At 51.3% G+C, this 13,890-nt stretch overlaps 5 protein-coding genes across 5 annotated transcripts; 4 read left to right on the top strand and 1 right to left on the bottom strand.

The window, feature by feature from the left end:
* Positions 1–1,782: 1,782 nt before the first annotated feature.
* Positions 1,783–3,923, top strand: N7473_010499 (acetoacetate--CoA ligase family protein; the record flags this gene model as incomplete). Its single annotated transcript, XM_057156438.1, has 2 exons — positions 1,783–2,010; positions 2,073–3,923. 2 exons carry the CDS (start codon positions 1,783–1,785, stop codon positions 3,921–3,923), a joined length of 2,079 nt encoding a protein of 692 aa, XP_057005093.1.
* Positions 3,924–4,392: 469 nt separating this feature from the next.
* Positions 4,393–6,211, top strand: N7473_010498 (mitochondrial-processing protease subunit alpha; the record flags this gene model as incomplete). Its single annotated transcript, XM_057156437.1, has 2 exons — positions 4,393–4,494; positions 4,562–6,211. The coding sequence occupies 2 exons, from the start codon at positions 4,393–4,395 to the stop codon at positions 6,209–6,211; spliced, it is 1,752 nt and encodes a 583-aa protein (XP_057005092.1).
* Positions 6,212–6,533: 322 nt separating this feature from the next.
* Positions 6,534–7,998, top strand: N7473_010497 (mitochondrial import receptor subunit TOM22; the record flags this gene model as incomplete). The annotated part of the gene is made up of 3 exons (XM_057156436.1): positions 6,534–6,723; positions 6,977–7,272; positions 7,495–7,998. Coding segments are annotated over 3 exons (540 nt in total), but the record flags the coding sequence as incomplete, so codon positions are not given.
* A 267-nt stretch (positions 7,999–8,265) lies between these two features.
* Positions 8,266–10,354, bottom strand: N7473_010496 (uncharacterized protein; the record flags this gene model as incomplete). Its single annotated transcript, XM_057156435.1, has 5 exons — positions 8,266–8,298; positions 8,364–8,616; positions 8,669–9,482; positions 9,542–9,946; positions 10,012–10,354. The coding sequence occupies 5 exons, from the start codon at positions 10,352–10,354 to the stop codon at positions 8,266–8,268; spliced, it is 1,848 nt and encodes a 615-aa protein (XP_057005090.1).
* A 1,769-nt stretch (positions 10,355–12,123) lies between these two features.
* N7473_010495 (putative MFS sugar transporter) lies at positions 12,124–13,884 on the top strand (the record flags this gene model as incomplete). The annotated part of the gene is made up of 5 exons (XM_057156434.1): positions 12,124–12,152; positions 12,215–12,555; positions 12,622–12,859; positions 12,910–13,430; positions 13,490–13,884. 5 exons carry the CDS (start codon positions 12,124–12,126, stop codon positions 13,882–13,884), a joined length of 1,524 nt encoding a protein of 507 aa, XP_057005089.1.
* Between the last annotated feature and the right edge of the window lie 6 nt (positions 13,885–13,890).

The raw sequence follows: 13,890 nt of genomic DNA, 5'->3' as shown, positions 1-13,890 counted from the left end.
CGTGGAATGGGGGGCAAAGGAGAGGAAAAGAGGGGGCACAGGGCCCAATAACGAAGAGGCGATTCTGTCAGTCTCGTTGCCCTGAAATCCACGTCGTTGGAAGGTCAAACACAACTGAAGGGGAAGAGGAAGGAAGGGAAAGAAGGAGAAGGCGTAAATAACGTCCTCGATGAGTGTCCCATCATCATGCACTTCGATGCGGACCTCCTGGTATTAGATTGGAACGTGGCTGATACCACATTACGAGGGCTGAATGCACAGTAAATGGGGCCATTTTGTGTGTGCTTACTAAGTGGATCCCGTAATATTACCATTACCATACCAACAGGCCAGACTTTTTTCGTCCTTTGGGCACTTTGGATCCACTCAAAAGGGCTCCAATAATTGCAACTTTGTAACCAGGATGGAGAAGATTGTGGGATCAGGGACTGGTAGGCTGATCAATTCTTGTCTGCTTCGGACTCCGTAGAGTCCGTACAGTATGCCACCCCGAATCCACCAGGAATCCTCTCGTGCTACATACTGTCCATCCAGCAAGCATATGTACAGACTAACTTTTTACCCCTGACATGGGCACATCATAGCCAATTGGTCCATATGGATTGTGAATTTGACTGCTCAATAATGGTTAACACAGAGTCACAGACTCACCCAACTGACAAGGCCGTGCATCATCTACATTGTGGCGTTCAATATCCCGATCGATATGGCGGTGCTACTCGCCGGCTTGCTAGCAAAAAGGGGCTAGTAGTTAGTAGCTCCTCCCAGTGCCCAGTGCGTATCCCGTAGTACAGGAGCCTGGAGGACGGGGAGTACGAGTACGGAGAAGTGTCAGTGCATTATGGTGCGCACCTTGCTCCGTACTTGTCATTGGCAATTGCAGAACAAGATGGTAGTAACATTGATGTTCGCCGAAGCCATGGCCCGGTTCGGGCTTGAAACGGACGATTTAGTGGTCAGTGGTGAACCCGACCAGACAGGGCCGTGTAATCAGGAATTATGAGGATAAATGACTATGGGCACCGAGGCCCAAAAGTATAAATCTGTAACCTCGAGAGCCGCGGTTCCTGAGTCTTGTGGGACGAATCAGTTGAGACTCGTCATTGAAAGGACAAAAACGGTCGAGGCCTGATAGCTGTGCATGAATGCCTGAGGCATTAATTCCATGCCTGAGGCGCCATCAGTTCACCCGCCTTCCGCAGTTAATCCCGCCTCCATGACATGTGCTGAAGTCAAGATCAGTATCGAGAGGGTGTTCTGGACATGTCTACATAGGTGAGATTGTAAAGAGAGGTGCGGTTCGTCACAGAGATTCTGAAAAAGCTAAGATCTCCAATCACCCTTTTATAAAGTACGACCTAAACCTGGCATTCTCCTCTACCCGCAAAGCCGCGGGGATCATCGGTAAACGGATACCCGTCTGGTGCCGCCCCATGATCCCTTGTTGGGGCAATTGCAGCTTGTGAATTTGCCCTTTTCAAGTCAATTGGAGTCCCACCCCTGCACAGTCCCTCCAAGGCTTAGAGGTACCTGATATAGAGCGTTGGGGAAAGATTTTTCTCGGCATATCAATCGGGTGGCCCTCCCACCGTGAAGCATATTGTTCCTACCCATTGGTGGAGAACCCCGACGTGGAAAGTGCCAAAAACAAAGATTGCGGTTACATCCCTTCTTGACGTTCTCTTCCTTCTCCTCTATCTTCTTCTCTCATCATCTCTTTCCAAGAGTTGTGGCCAATTTTTTTTCTGTGTGTGATATCGCTGTAGTATACTTGCGTTCACCATGCCACACATTGACGAGACCATCACGCCCGAGGTGAAGGAGCTCTGGCGGCCTTCATCACCCGAAAAGACGCAGATATATGATTTCATGACCAAGGTGAACAAGAAACACGGTCTGTCTTTAAATGATTACGATGCTCTCTGGAAGTGGAGCGTCTCAGAGCCGGCCCAGTTCTGGGAAGAAATCTGGCACTATACACACATCAAGGCCCACGAGCCATACACGAATGTGAGTCACATCGTACTAACTGCTCAATTGATAAGTCGAAATAGATACTAACGTATCCACAGGTCCTCGGGTCTAAGGAGGTGATGTTCCCTCGGCCTGGATTCTTCGAAGGGAGCACTCTCAATTTCGCCGAGAATCTCCTTTACCCGGCTAATGCGCCAAGCGAGGACTCTATCGCCATCATTGGCGCCACAGAGGCGGACCGTGAGCTCATCTCGTGGAAAGAGCTTCGTGAGCGTGTTCGTCAACTCGCCAATGCTTTGATAGAGGCCGGTCTGAAGACGGGTGACCGTGTGGCAGGCTTTGTCGGCAACCATGCGAACACTGTCGTCGCGATGTTAGCCTCGGCATCAATTGGCGCTTTTTGGACAGGCGTGTCTCCTGATACGGGTGTTCACGCAGTACTTGAGCGTCTCAAGCAGATCGAGCCTAAGATTCTGTTTGCGGATAATGCCTCGCTTTACAATGGCAAGGTGCATGGATCTTATGCCAAGGTCCGCGAGATTGTCTCTGAGTTGCCCGATCTAGAGCTCCTAGTCGTTTTCGACACTGCCAAGCCCGTAGACTTTAACCTCGAGGGTGTCCGTCCGGCAAATGGAAAGGTCATGACTTTGGAGGAGTTCCAAATCGCGGTCCGCGATCAGAACGCCCCCCTCGAGTTTACAAGCTTGAAGCCCGAGCATCCAGTCTATATTCTCTATTCATCCGGAACCACAGGCGCACCCAAGCCCATTGTCCATGGATCATTGGGCACACTGCTTCAGCACAAGAAGGAGCATCTCCTCCACTGCGATATTCGCCCCGGCGATCGGCTCTTCTACTTTACTACGACTACTTGGATGATGTGGCACTGGCTTGTCTCTGGTTTGGCCAGTGGTGCTACCATCGTTCTCTATGACGGCTCGCCATTCCGGCCATTCGACGTCGAGGGTGGGAATGGAGAGATGGCTATGCCCCGTCTCATCGATGAGCTCCAAATCACCCATTTCGGTACATCAGCCAAGTACCTATCCATGCTGGAGCAGGCGGCTCTTAACCCACGCAAGCATGCCCACCGACCTGTGACTCTGAAAACCCTAAGAGCAATTTTCAGCACTGGGTCACCCCTGGCTCCTTCGACCTTTGAGTATATCTACTCCTCCATCCATCAAGATATCATGCTAGGTTCTATCACCGGCGGTACAGACATTCTGTCCTTGTTCGCCTCTGGATGTCCAATCCTGCCCGTCTACAAGGGTGAAATCCAATGCCGATCTCTCGGTATGGCCGTGTCAGTCTTCGACTACGCAGGAAACGATATCAGTGCCTCTGGCGAACCTGGTGATCTGGTCTGCACTACGCCTTTCCCAGCACAGCCAGTCATGTTCTGGCCTCCTGGACCTACTGGCCTTGAAAAGTACCGAAAGAGCTACTTCGACGTGTTTGGTCCTACTATCTGGCACCACGGAGACTTCGTTCGCATGAACCCCCAGACCGGCGGTGTTGTCATGCTGGGCCGCAGCGACGGAGTTCTCAAGCCATCCGGCGTCCGCTTTGGCAGTGCAGAGATCTACAATGTCCTGCTCAAGCACTTTGCCGACGAGATTGAAGATTCTCTGTGCGTTGGACGTAGACGAGATGGCATCGACACCGATGAGACGGTTGTCCTCTTCGTCAAGCTCGCGCCTGGATGTCCCTCTGATATCAAGACGCTTTCTGCCCAGATTCAGGCCATTATCCGCAAAGAGCTGAGTGCTCGTCATGTTCCTGGTGTGATTGATGCTTGCCCGGAGATTCCTGTCACTTCCAACGGCAAGAAGGTCGAGAATGCGGTGAAGCAGATTCTGTGTGGACTCAACATTAAGATTGGAGCAAGTGTGGCTAATGCTTCTTGTCTGGATTGGTATCGCAACTGGGCCTCGGAGCACCCGTGATTATGTTTCCTTTTCATAGCTCGGATAGACAAACCTAGTAATAATGTGCAATAAACATCTTTTCGGAATCATCTTGTTAAGTCGGAGGCCAAAATATGTCATCGTAGTTCTAGATCATGGAAATTTGGTCAGCAACATATAATCTGCGACTGTTCCAGTCTTCTTGGATGGCTAGACCACGAAATTGGGCATGCTTGATAATTTTACAAATTACTCTCCTTAGAACAGAAATATAATCCTTAGAAATGTCAATCCTATTAAACAATTCATTCATCGACATTCTTATCTGATCAGGTTCAGTCCGAGGCCGCCGTAAACTTGATTAGATAATCATATCCGGCGCAGTTCTCCGGAATCGATTCTTCGCCGGCGCCGCATTTCCGCAACCCCCAGATCCTCAAGGAAAGCGTGCAGAACATCTGGTTTGAACTCCCCAGGACTTTGACGCGTATTCAGAACCACAGACAATATGCGCCGCTCTGCATTGCGGGCCATCGAGTCCACGAAGCCTCTCACACGAGCTCCTCGCTCCGTGTCGAGAAGCTTTGCTACTCTCAATGACTCGGCCAAGGTATGTCGTTTCTGAATAACCAAGTGTTGTCCTCTTGCCTCTAACAACCCGTTTCTGCAAATGATAGGATCCCGCCGAACTTGACCAGATCACCACACTCCCGAACGGAATTCGAGTTGCCACAGAATCATTACCCGGTCCCTTCGCGGGTGTCGGAGTTTACGTCGATGCCGGATCTCGTTATGAAGATGCGAGCCTCCGTGGTGTCAGCCACATCATGGACAGACTCGCCTTTAAGTCGACCAAGACGCGCACGGCAGATGAGATGTTGGAAGTTCTCGAGTCGCTAGGCGGCAACATCCAATGTGCTTCTTCCCGGGAGTCATTGATGTACCAGTCCGCCAGTTTCAACTCGGCGGTCCCCACAACTCTCGGTTTGCTGGCGGAGACGATTCGGGATCCTCTCATCACTGAGGAGGAGGTACTTCAGCAACTTGCGACGGCGGAGTATGAGATTGGCGAGATTTGGGCGAAGCCGGAGTTGATCTTGCCAGAGCTGGTCCACATGACTGCCTATAAAGATAACACCCTTGGCAACCCGTTGCTGTGTCCGAGTGAGAGACTGGGTGAGATCAACAAGGCGGTGGTTGAGCGATACCGGGAGGTGTTTTTCAATCCAGACCGTATGGTTGTCGCCTTTGCCGGCGTGTCCCATGCCGAGGCTGTCAAGCTCACTGAGCAGTACTTTGGGGATATGAAGGCCAGAGAAGCAAGCAAGGGCCCCGTTCTATCAGGCACAGGAATCGATACCACACTATCAGACTCCCCCGCTGTCGCCAAGGAGGGCCAGGTGCCGACTGTCCCTCAATTCACTCCCTCCTCGACCACGACCAGCCCAGCCGCTTCCCAGCAAACCCATTCCTCGCTCCTGTCGAAGCTTCCTTTCCTCAAGAATCTCACCTCCGCAAACAAGAAGTCCACCGTCGAACCCCTACACCCGTCTTTGATTGAGCCTTCGGCTTTGGATCTCCGCAGACCTGCTCACTATACCGGTGGATTCATTGCTCTTCCCCCAATCCCTCCGCCAGCCAATCCCATGTTGCCACGCCTGAGCCACATCCACCTTGCCTTTGAGGCACTCCCTATCTCCTCTCCCGATATCTATGCCCTCGCTACCCTCCAGACCCTGCTTGGTGGCGGTGGGTCCTTCTCCGCCGGCGGCCCTGGCAAGGGTATGTACTCGCGTCTCTATACAAACGTCCTCAACCAGCACGGCTGGGTTGAGAGCTGCGTGGCCTTCAACCACAGCTACACCGACAGCGGTATCTTCGGTATCTCTGCCTCGTGCAGTCCCACCCGGACGGCCGATATGCTCGAGGTGATGTGCCGCGAATTCCAGTCTTTGACCCTGGACACCGGCTACACTGCTCTGCAGACGCAGGAGGTCAACCGGGCGAAGAACCAGCTTCGGTCATCGCTGCTCATGAACCTGGAGTCCCGCATGGTTGAACTCGAGGATCTCGGCCGTCAGGTGCAGGTGCACGACCGTAAGGTCGGCGTGCGAGAGATGTGCGACCAGATCGAAGCGCTGACTGTCGAGGATCTGCGTCGTGTGGCTCGCCAGGTCTTTGGCGGCCTTGTCCAGAACAATGGCAAGGGTACCGGCAAGCCCACCGTTGTGCTCCAGGAGGGCGAGCTAGAGGGCTACAAGCTCCGTGCATTCCCGTGGGAGGAGATCCAAGAGCGTATCTCCCGTTGGAAGCTCGGTCGACGATAAATAGATGATAGTGTCCAAAGATAGACTGGGCATTCGGGGCATCTACTAAGGGTAGTGTCGCATGGCCGGATAAGTCTTGACAGAGAGTGACGCATATGCATCGGGCGGATCTGTTGTATAATAGAAAGTAGTATCAAACACAACTCTGTAAAATATTTCACAATTCTTTCCCCCTTCCAATTTGTAAACCACTTCCCAAGTATAATAAGTATAACCGAGCCTGTTAGTCCGATGATGTCGCGTTCTTCCCGGCGGGTCCAAGCTTCCTCGCCGCTTTTGCCCGGCAAAAAAGTCGGAGCGCCCGAACTCGCGCTCCGTTCTTCCATCGTTCATCTCCATCTGGGCTAAACAGCATCTACAAACTCTCCCACTCTCTTTCTTCCCCCAATTCACAACCGCCAAAATGGTCAAGCTTACCGAGGTCGAGGATGAGCACTTCACCGACAAGCCCATTCCCAGCAAGGGCGATGCTCTGCTGGTCTCCGATGACGAGGAGGATTACACCGACACCGGTAAGTGTTTGACGAATCTCGTTTCTCCAGCCCTTTTAGCCCTTCCGAATGCGCATATAATATTGCACTGGGTTTTCGGAATGAGAATCATTTTCGAGAACTATCAATTCGAGTCGACGTGTCCCAAAACAAGTCCCGACCCGGCCCAGAAACAACTCTCCGCAAAGACATTCTCTCAACACCATAACCCATGGATATTATCATGATACATCTATCGAACGCAATATCTGACCATTGTCTTTTATCAAAATAGAGTCTGAGATCTCCAACGAGGAGGAGGAGGACCTCGAGCTCGAGGAGGAGTCCCTCTACGAGCGTATCTCCGCCCTGAAAGACATCATCCCCCCCGGCGCACGCCGCACCGTCAGCAACTCCGTCTCTACCATCACATCCCTCACCAAGTCCAGCCTGTCTTTCAGCGGCAAGGCTCTCTGGATCATCAGCACCAGCGCTTTCCTGATCGGTGTTCCATGGGCGCTGGCCTATGCCGAGGAGGAGCAGTATATCCAGATGGAGCGGGAGCAGGGTATGATTAAGGGTGCCAACGAGGTATGATTCTTAAGTTCCTTGGAGTAGTAGATATGCTTTGAACGCTGGATTCTGGCGCGTGTTTGAATCTTGAATCACGATGAACGCCTGCGTTTCGTCTTGCCTCGGGACGGTGTGGAAAACTCTTATTGCAGTTTTCCTACTGAAGCAGGCACTGTTCCGCCATTCCAGTCATGAACCTTTCTAATTGGATGATTTACTGACCATGTATTTACCCACCAGATGCTCACACCCGGCGCCGAGCCCGAGAAGCAGGGGGTCCAGGCCACTCTGTAAATTAATTCCGCCCTGAGAAACGAGATGAACAGGCAACAAACCGAATGACCTGATGGCCGATCATATAATTGACAGAAGATCGGCATAACGGCAACGAGATGGGCGGATGGACTCTAGGCTGTGACCCCGGGATCCATAAACCCCCCCTCAACCTGCAACCGACGACGTCCCTCAACCACATAGGTTCGAAGGATTAGCTGCAGGGCCGTTGCTCATCAAGTCATTCGGTTTTACCGGCCGTTTCCTCTCTTCTCCTTTCCTCGCTTCTTGATATGTCTTTTTCTCCCCCAGAAACCTTTTTGGCTCCGGCAGCTTATGCATGCATGTATTTGTACAATCACATCATCTTCCTTTTTCCTCTCTCAATATGTCCTCGATATACGTTTTGTTTTTTTCAATTGTTCTTCTCTTCGTGATTTGTATGCCTAGGTGATGCAATTTGAATGGTCGATCAAACCAAGTGTAGTGCTTTGTAGAGTAATTCATTCGGAGAGCATAGCTGTTTATGCAGCCGTTGAGTTGCAATAAGCCATATCAAATCAAGCCGAATGATGGCATCATGGAATAGAAGCCTTCGATTCGTCCAAGACAATCGCTACGCATGTACGATTCACGGTGAATGGTAAGAGATAAAAATTGGGGTATCATTATGCAACGCTAAGAGTAAGGCTTCATAAGCCGAGGATAGATATAATCCTCATAAACGATGAGATCTTCTCACCCCATATTCTGCAAGAGCTCCATGGTAGACTATAAGAACGAAACATTAGCGTAATCCAGATATAATTGACCGGGATTCGACTATAAAAACTTACTGTCTTCTCACGAGCGGTCTTGAGATGTATATGGAAGTCTCGGTAGAGCCTCTCAATCTCACCATCCGCCTCCATCTTCTTGCACACGTCAATTGCATTGCGTGTTTTCCGCTTCTGGCTCAAGTTTTCGCGTCGCAAGACCTCGGCGTCTTCCATGTGGCCCATGCGTCGGAGGTAATCGACAACCCATTCGTTAAGTTGGTAGCGCCAGTGGGTGAGGAGATGAGCCATATAGGCATTTGCCTTGCAAGTTCTGTGGTTGTGTTAGCGGTGGATATATTGAGTGTGGTTCAGCATTAACTTACTTTCCCAGATAAAACCGCGTGTTCTCATCAGGCAGAATGTTTCCATCACGATCACGTTCCACGTCTGAGTCGTCGGCACTACTATCCTTGCTGTCCTCATCGCTAGAGTCGGATGCTGTGGATGACTCGTCGTCGCTGCTATCGTCGGTTATAGGTTCCAAGGTCTCTTCAGAGTACGGCTTGCCGTAGAACTTCAGATCTGAGGATGCGGGGTGGCCAGCTCGATTGCAAGCATCACATGAGTGCATCATTGACGTGGGAAACCCCGTAATCTCGAGATGCGGTCTCGCGAGAAGTACCTGGCGGAACTTGGCCGTCCAGACGGAGGAGATGAGCGAAGACCCTGCACGAGCTTTGACTTCATCGCTTAGCTTCTGGAAAGCCATTTGGTACATAGCGTCGTCACGGGGGAAGGCCGGGTCTATACGGTTGTGCACCATCCATGCCACGACATCGCGGAAGTACTCCTTTGGTTGCTTATAAGCGTGTCGTGTAAATTCAAGGGGAATCTCCTCCGTCGGGACGCCGAGTTCGTTGTCCTCCAAGACGAAGTCATCCTCATAACGGTCCAGATCCTCGTTAGCATCGATCTCGGATTCAACTTCGCTGTCGTCGTTGTTATTGATGCGCCGTGAAATGAAGAAATGGTTGGTCGGACTGGATTGCGGAGGCTCATCTTCCGACTCCTCGTCCGACTCCTCCTCGCTTTCTTCTTTCTGCCCGGCACGCCGACGACGAATGCTTTCGAGAAGTTTCTTTTTCTTGTCCCTTGCAGACTCATATGCCCGACCGCGCGTGCGAGTGTTCTTGACAACTGTAGCAAGTTAGTAAATAAAGCTGCGTATGCATAGCGAGCGTAGAGTTTGACTGTACCAGAGTCCCGAAGGTCCCTCACGTCGTCTTCCAGTTCTTGTTGATCCTTGTCGACACTAGAGTGGGGTGTCCGAGGAGTCTCCATCGGCGAGGCCCGGCGTCGCCTCTTGACGGGCGAAGACACCACGGGCTCGGAATCATCTGAGTCGCTTAGAATGACGGAAGAGCGCTCAGCCTTACGCTTCAGTCTGCGACGAGGTTGAACAATGTCTACCTCATCCTCCTCAGAAGAATCGAGTTTTATGACGTTGGCGGGGGAGCCGGAGGGAAGCTGTGGAGATTGTGAAGATTGGACGGGCTTCATGATGGCGAAGTCGATGCTGGAACGCCGCGCTCGTTTCGTTGACCCCGGCACGACGATCTCGTCCTCAGAGGACTCTTCCGGCTCCGGTGGTGCTGGTTGTGCTTTCGTAAATGTCAGCCCATAATCCATTGAAGCGTGAGAGACGGATCTGTATCTCTGTGCCTACGTTCTTCCTCTTGCTCTTTCAGCTTCCTCTTATTCTTGTCCTTCTTTTCCTTCTTCTCCATCTTGCCCTTTTTATCCTTCTTCTCTTGCTTCTCCTTCTTTTCCTGCTCGCTTTCCTTCACCGGAGAAGCCTTCGGGCGGGAGGTTGTAGTGGACGAGCTGGCTGTCACAGGCGGGGATGCGGGCTTCGTTCGACGGGGAATTTCGGGTCGTACAGTGGCCAGGTTAGGATGGCTGTAGGAAAGCCTGGCAAAGCGGTCGATTTCATCCTCGTTTGAATCACCAGAAGCGGCGGTTGGCGCAAAAGCAAGCCGCGTCTGCTTCTTCTTCGGTTTGCGGGGCATGGCGATGGCGTCCCTGGAGTCCTTGGTGTAGCAAACAGATCTAGAGACGGCGATGTGGATTTAGTTTGTTGGAGGAGACTGTTTGTATTTCATGGTCGAATGAAATATCGCAAGCTCGATGGGAAAGCTTGAGAGAAAGGAGGGTGGATTGTTTCTGCACCTGTCACAGCTGCTGGACTTTTTTCTTGTCGCGCAGAACCGCGTTGGAGAGGCGCGAGAGCACGTGACTGATAGTGGGCTGACTCTTAAGAGTGTTGATATGATATGGTCACTTTCAAATTACCTCTTATGTTTGAATCTGAAAAGATGTTGAAAAAGAGGGTAGAATGAAAAGGAGAGACCCCAATAGGAAGCTGAGAATGGCCGTGGGTGAGAACCTAAAATATTGTCCAAGTATGTTCGCGATGAGCTCGAAATGAGGAAACTATGGAGTACTGAGTGGAGATCACATAGAAGATTAAGCTCATTTTGGAATTCTAGAAGATCTCATTCATTTAGTCAAAAGGATTGTCAGATAACATCGATTTTTAGTAGATACCAGTTCACCACTCGTCTTGGTGGCCGTGAATGCCTTCATCTAAGCTGAGGCTATCTATAGAATGCAACACCAACAACGGTCATCTTTGTAGGTCTTGGCTACCTAATCAAGTCTCGAGGCTTCTTAGTATTCTGAGTCATGGCAGACAGCTCGTGACCTCAGCACAGGAAGATGACAGTCTTAGAATGTGTAGCGCTGCCAAGTCTTTAATTAGCCGGGTTGGTAAATGAGGTGCTTGTCCAAGAAGTTAGTAGAGTCATCACATGCTGGAGATGCTTGGTAGAGGCGCTTCGTCTTCGCCTTTTAAGAAGTACCAAGGAAAAGGCTTAACTTCCTGTTCAAATGAGAGTTTATAACTTACAGGATAGAAGAGAGGGGTGTTTTGGGTGGCCCACTCACCTGATCTAGGAGTCTGGGGGAAATCTGGAGAGTCCAGTGACTCCAGTTTTAGGATTCCCTCCTTCTCCACCTCCACCTTTTGCCTCTCGACCAACCCTTAATTCAAACTGAGGAGCTCGCTTCACTTCACCCGATCTGCTTTTCTCCACAACTCTCTTTAACCGGTGGATTTGGTGATGGTCTGTACTCCTCTATCCCCCGCGATTGGTGGAGTCAACTTTCTCCCAGCCCCGGGTTCGGCTGGCTGTTGATTGGTGGAAATGCAAACTACATGAGGCCCTACGGGACAAAATATCCTCGAACCCCAGATCACGGTTACCCCATGTCCGCACCATGTGTTCCAGCCATCGAAAGTCCAATAAGCTGTTCTCAGCTTGCATAATGCCCTTGACCATCTGTGGACGTCTCGAAATACCCCACCACTCAGCGACCCGCAAGCTGACAGGGCTACCGTTATCAAAATGCACGTCGTGCTTAGCGTCGCCTGGGGGCGTCCGACGCGGCCATGGGCTGATTGGTGCAGTGATTGTCTTTTGAGCTAAGGCGCTGGGGAGGAGCTCTCTTTCCCCCAGAATTCTTGCGTGTCAGAGACTTATATATCTGGGGCAGACTCCGCCCGTTCTTTCTTTCCCCCGGAAAATTAAACGTGTGGGTTGCTGATCGTTTCTCCTGGCCTGAACGACTCCCCTTCCCCCGGACAACTTACATTGAGTGGACTACTTCACTGTCCCTCAATCTACCTACCACTAGGCAGAGTCACCTGGTGTCCAGCGTCAATAACGCTGCTGTTTGAACATTTCTCTAGAGCTGAGATCATTCTACACTCGTCAAAATGGTTAGCTCTAAGCGAGCCTATAACTGGTATGTCGAACCTACTGCAATACTGATGTAAAAAAAAACAATCCTCTAAAAACATCCTACAGGTTCGTTTCTTTGGTCGCGGCGGCCTGCATGGTGTTGTACGGCTACGATGCGTCCGTGTTCAACTCCGTCCAGGGCTCCAAGAATTGGGTGGCTTGGTTCAATACTCCCAACGCCTCAGTGATCGGATCCATCAATACCGCGTATACCGTTGGTGCTATCTTTGGAGGCTTCTTCTGCGGTGGTCCCATCGCGGACTACCTCGGCCGCAAGGTCGGAATGGGAACCGGTTGTGTCATGGTTATCATTGCTACATTCATGCAGACCTTTGCCCCTCGCCACAACCTCGCTTGCTTCATCGCTGGCCGTGTTCTCATCGGTATTGGCCAGGGTATTGCCTTGAGTAAGTCAAGGGTCTCGTTGCACTGTTCGTTGATGCGAAACAATCGCTGACCCGGGCATCAAACAGCCGCCGGCCCCATCTATATCGGCGAACTGGCACCTTCCGAGATTCGTGGACAGATCATGACCTTTTGGCAGATGTTCTACTCTGTCGGATCTTTCATTTGCTTCTGGATCAACTATGGCTGCACCAAGCACAAGGCCAGCCTGGGCGAGTGGGACTGGAAGTTGGTTGTCATCTTCCAGCTCATGGTTCCCATCTTGATTCTCGCTACTCTCCCCACCATCCCCGGTAGCCCTCGTTGGTAAGCAATCGTTCTGGGCAGTCCTTATGAATTCCGCTGACAATACCAAGGTTCATCAAGAACGGACACATCGAGAAGGCCCGTGCCGCCCTCCGACGAGTTCGAGACACTGAAGAGGAGGTTGAGGATGAGATCCTGCAGATTCGCGAAGCCATTGAGTACGAGAAGGAGGCTATCTCCGGCAACTACAGCGCCCTGTGGAAGGACAAGTCTCTCCGCAAGCGCATGGTCCTGGCTTTGATCCTCAATGCTGGTCAGCAAATTACCGGCCAGGGCTCGCTCAACTCCTACTCTACCAAGATTTACTCCAAGATTTTCACCAGCAGCAGCCAGATTGCTCTTATCAATGCTCTCAACGCTACCTGTGGTATTCTCTTCACCTTGAACGCCATGTGGATTGTCGATCGCTTTGGACGAAAGGTTCTTTTGATCGCTGGTGCTATTGGCATGGGAATTTGCATGATTATCGTTGCTGCAGTCGAAACCGAGACACCAACCGGGGCGAAAGGGGCTAAATCCGAGCCTGTCGGTATTGCGATCGTGTTCTTACTATTCTTGTTTATCTTCTTCTGTGAGTACCCGACACCTCTCCGCTATCCCTCAACCGGAAACGAACTAACAATATCCTAGACAAACCATCTTGGGGTGCCACTGTGTGGATTTGGACGTCCGAGATTTTCTCTATGAACGTCCGCGCCCAAGCCGTCGGTATGGCTTCACAGACCCAGAATGTCGCCAACACCATCTTCCAGCAGTTTTTCCCCATCTTCCTTGACCACGATGGCTTCTTCGCCTTCTACTTCTTCGCGGGTATCAACTTCCTGCTGGCAGTCTTTGTCTTCTTCTTCATTCCCGAGACTAAGAAGGTTACCCTCGAGGAGATTGATACTCTGTTCGGTGGTGCCAACCACGTCGCGCAGGGTGAGGAGGTCCTTGCTCACCAGAAGGCTGCGGCTCTTCAGGCTACTCATGAAGTGACTGAGAAGCCTGGATCGGTTACTGTTGAGAATGTTGAACGCAAGTAATGGGCA

Source organism: Penicillium subrubescens (assembly GCF_028828155.1).
Source record: "Penicillium subrubescens strain IBT 31985 chromosome Unknown utg000007l_segment0_segment0, whole genome shotgun sequence".
NCBI classification, from domain to species: Eukaryota; Fungi; Ascomycota; class Eurotiomycetes; order Eurotiales; family Aspergillaceae; genus Penicillium; species Penicillium subrubescens.
This window is presented reverse-complemented; position numbering and strand designations above follow the sequence as displayed.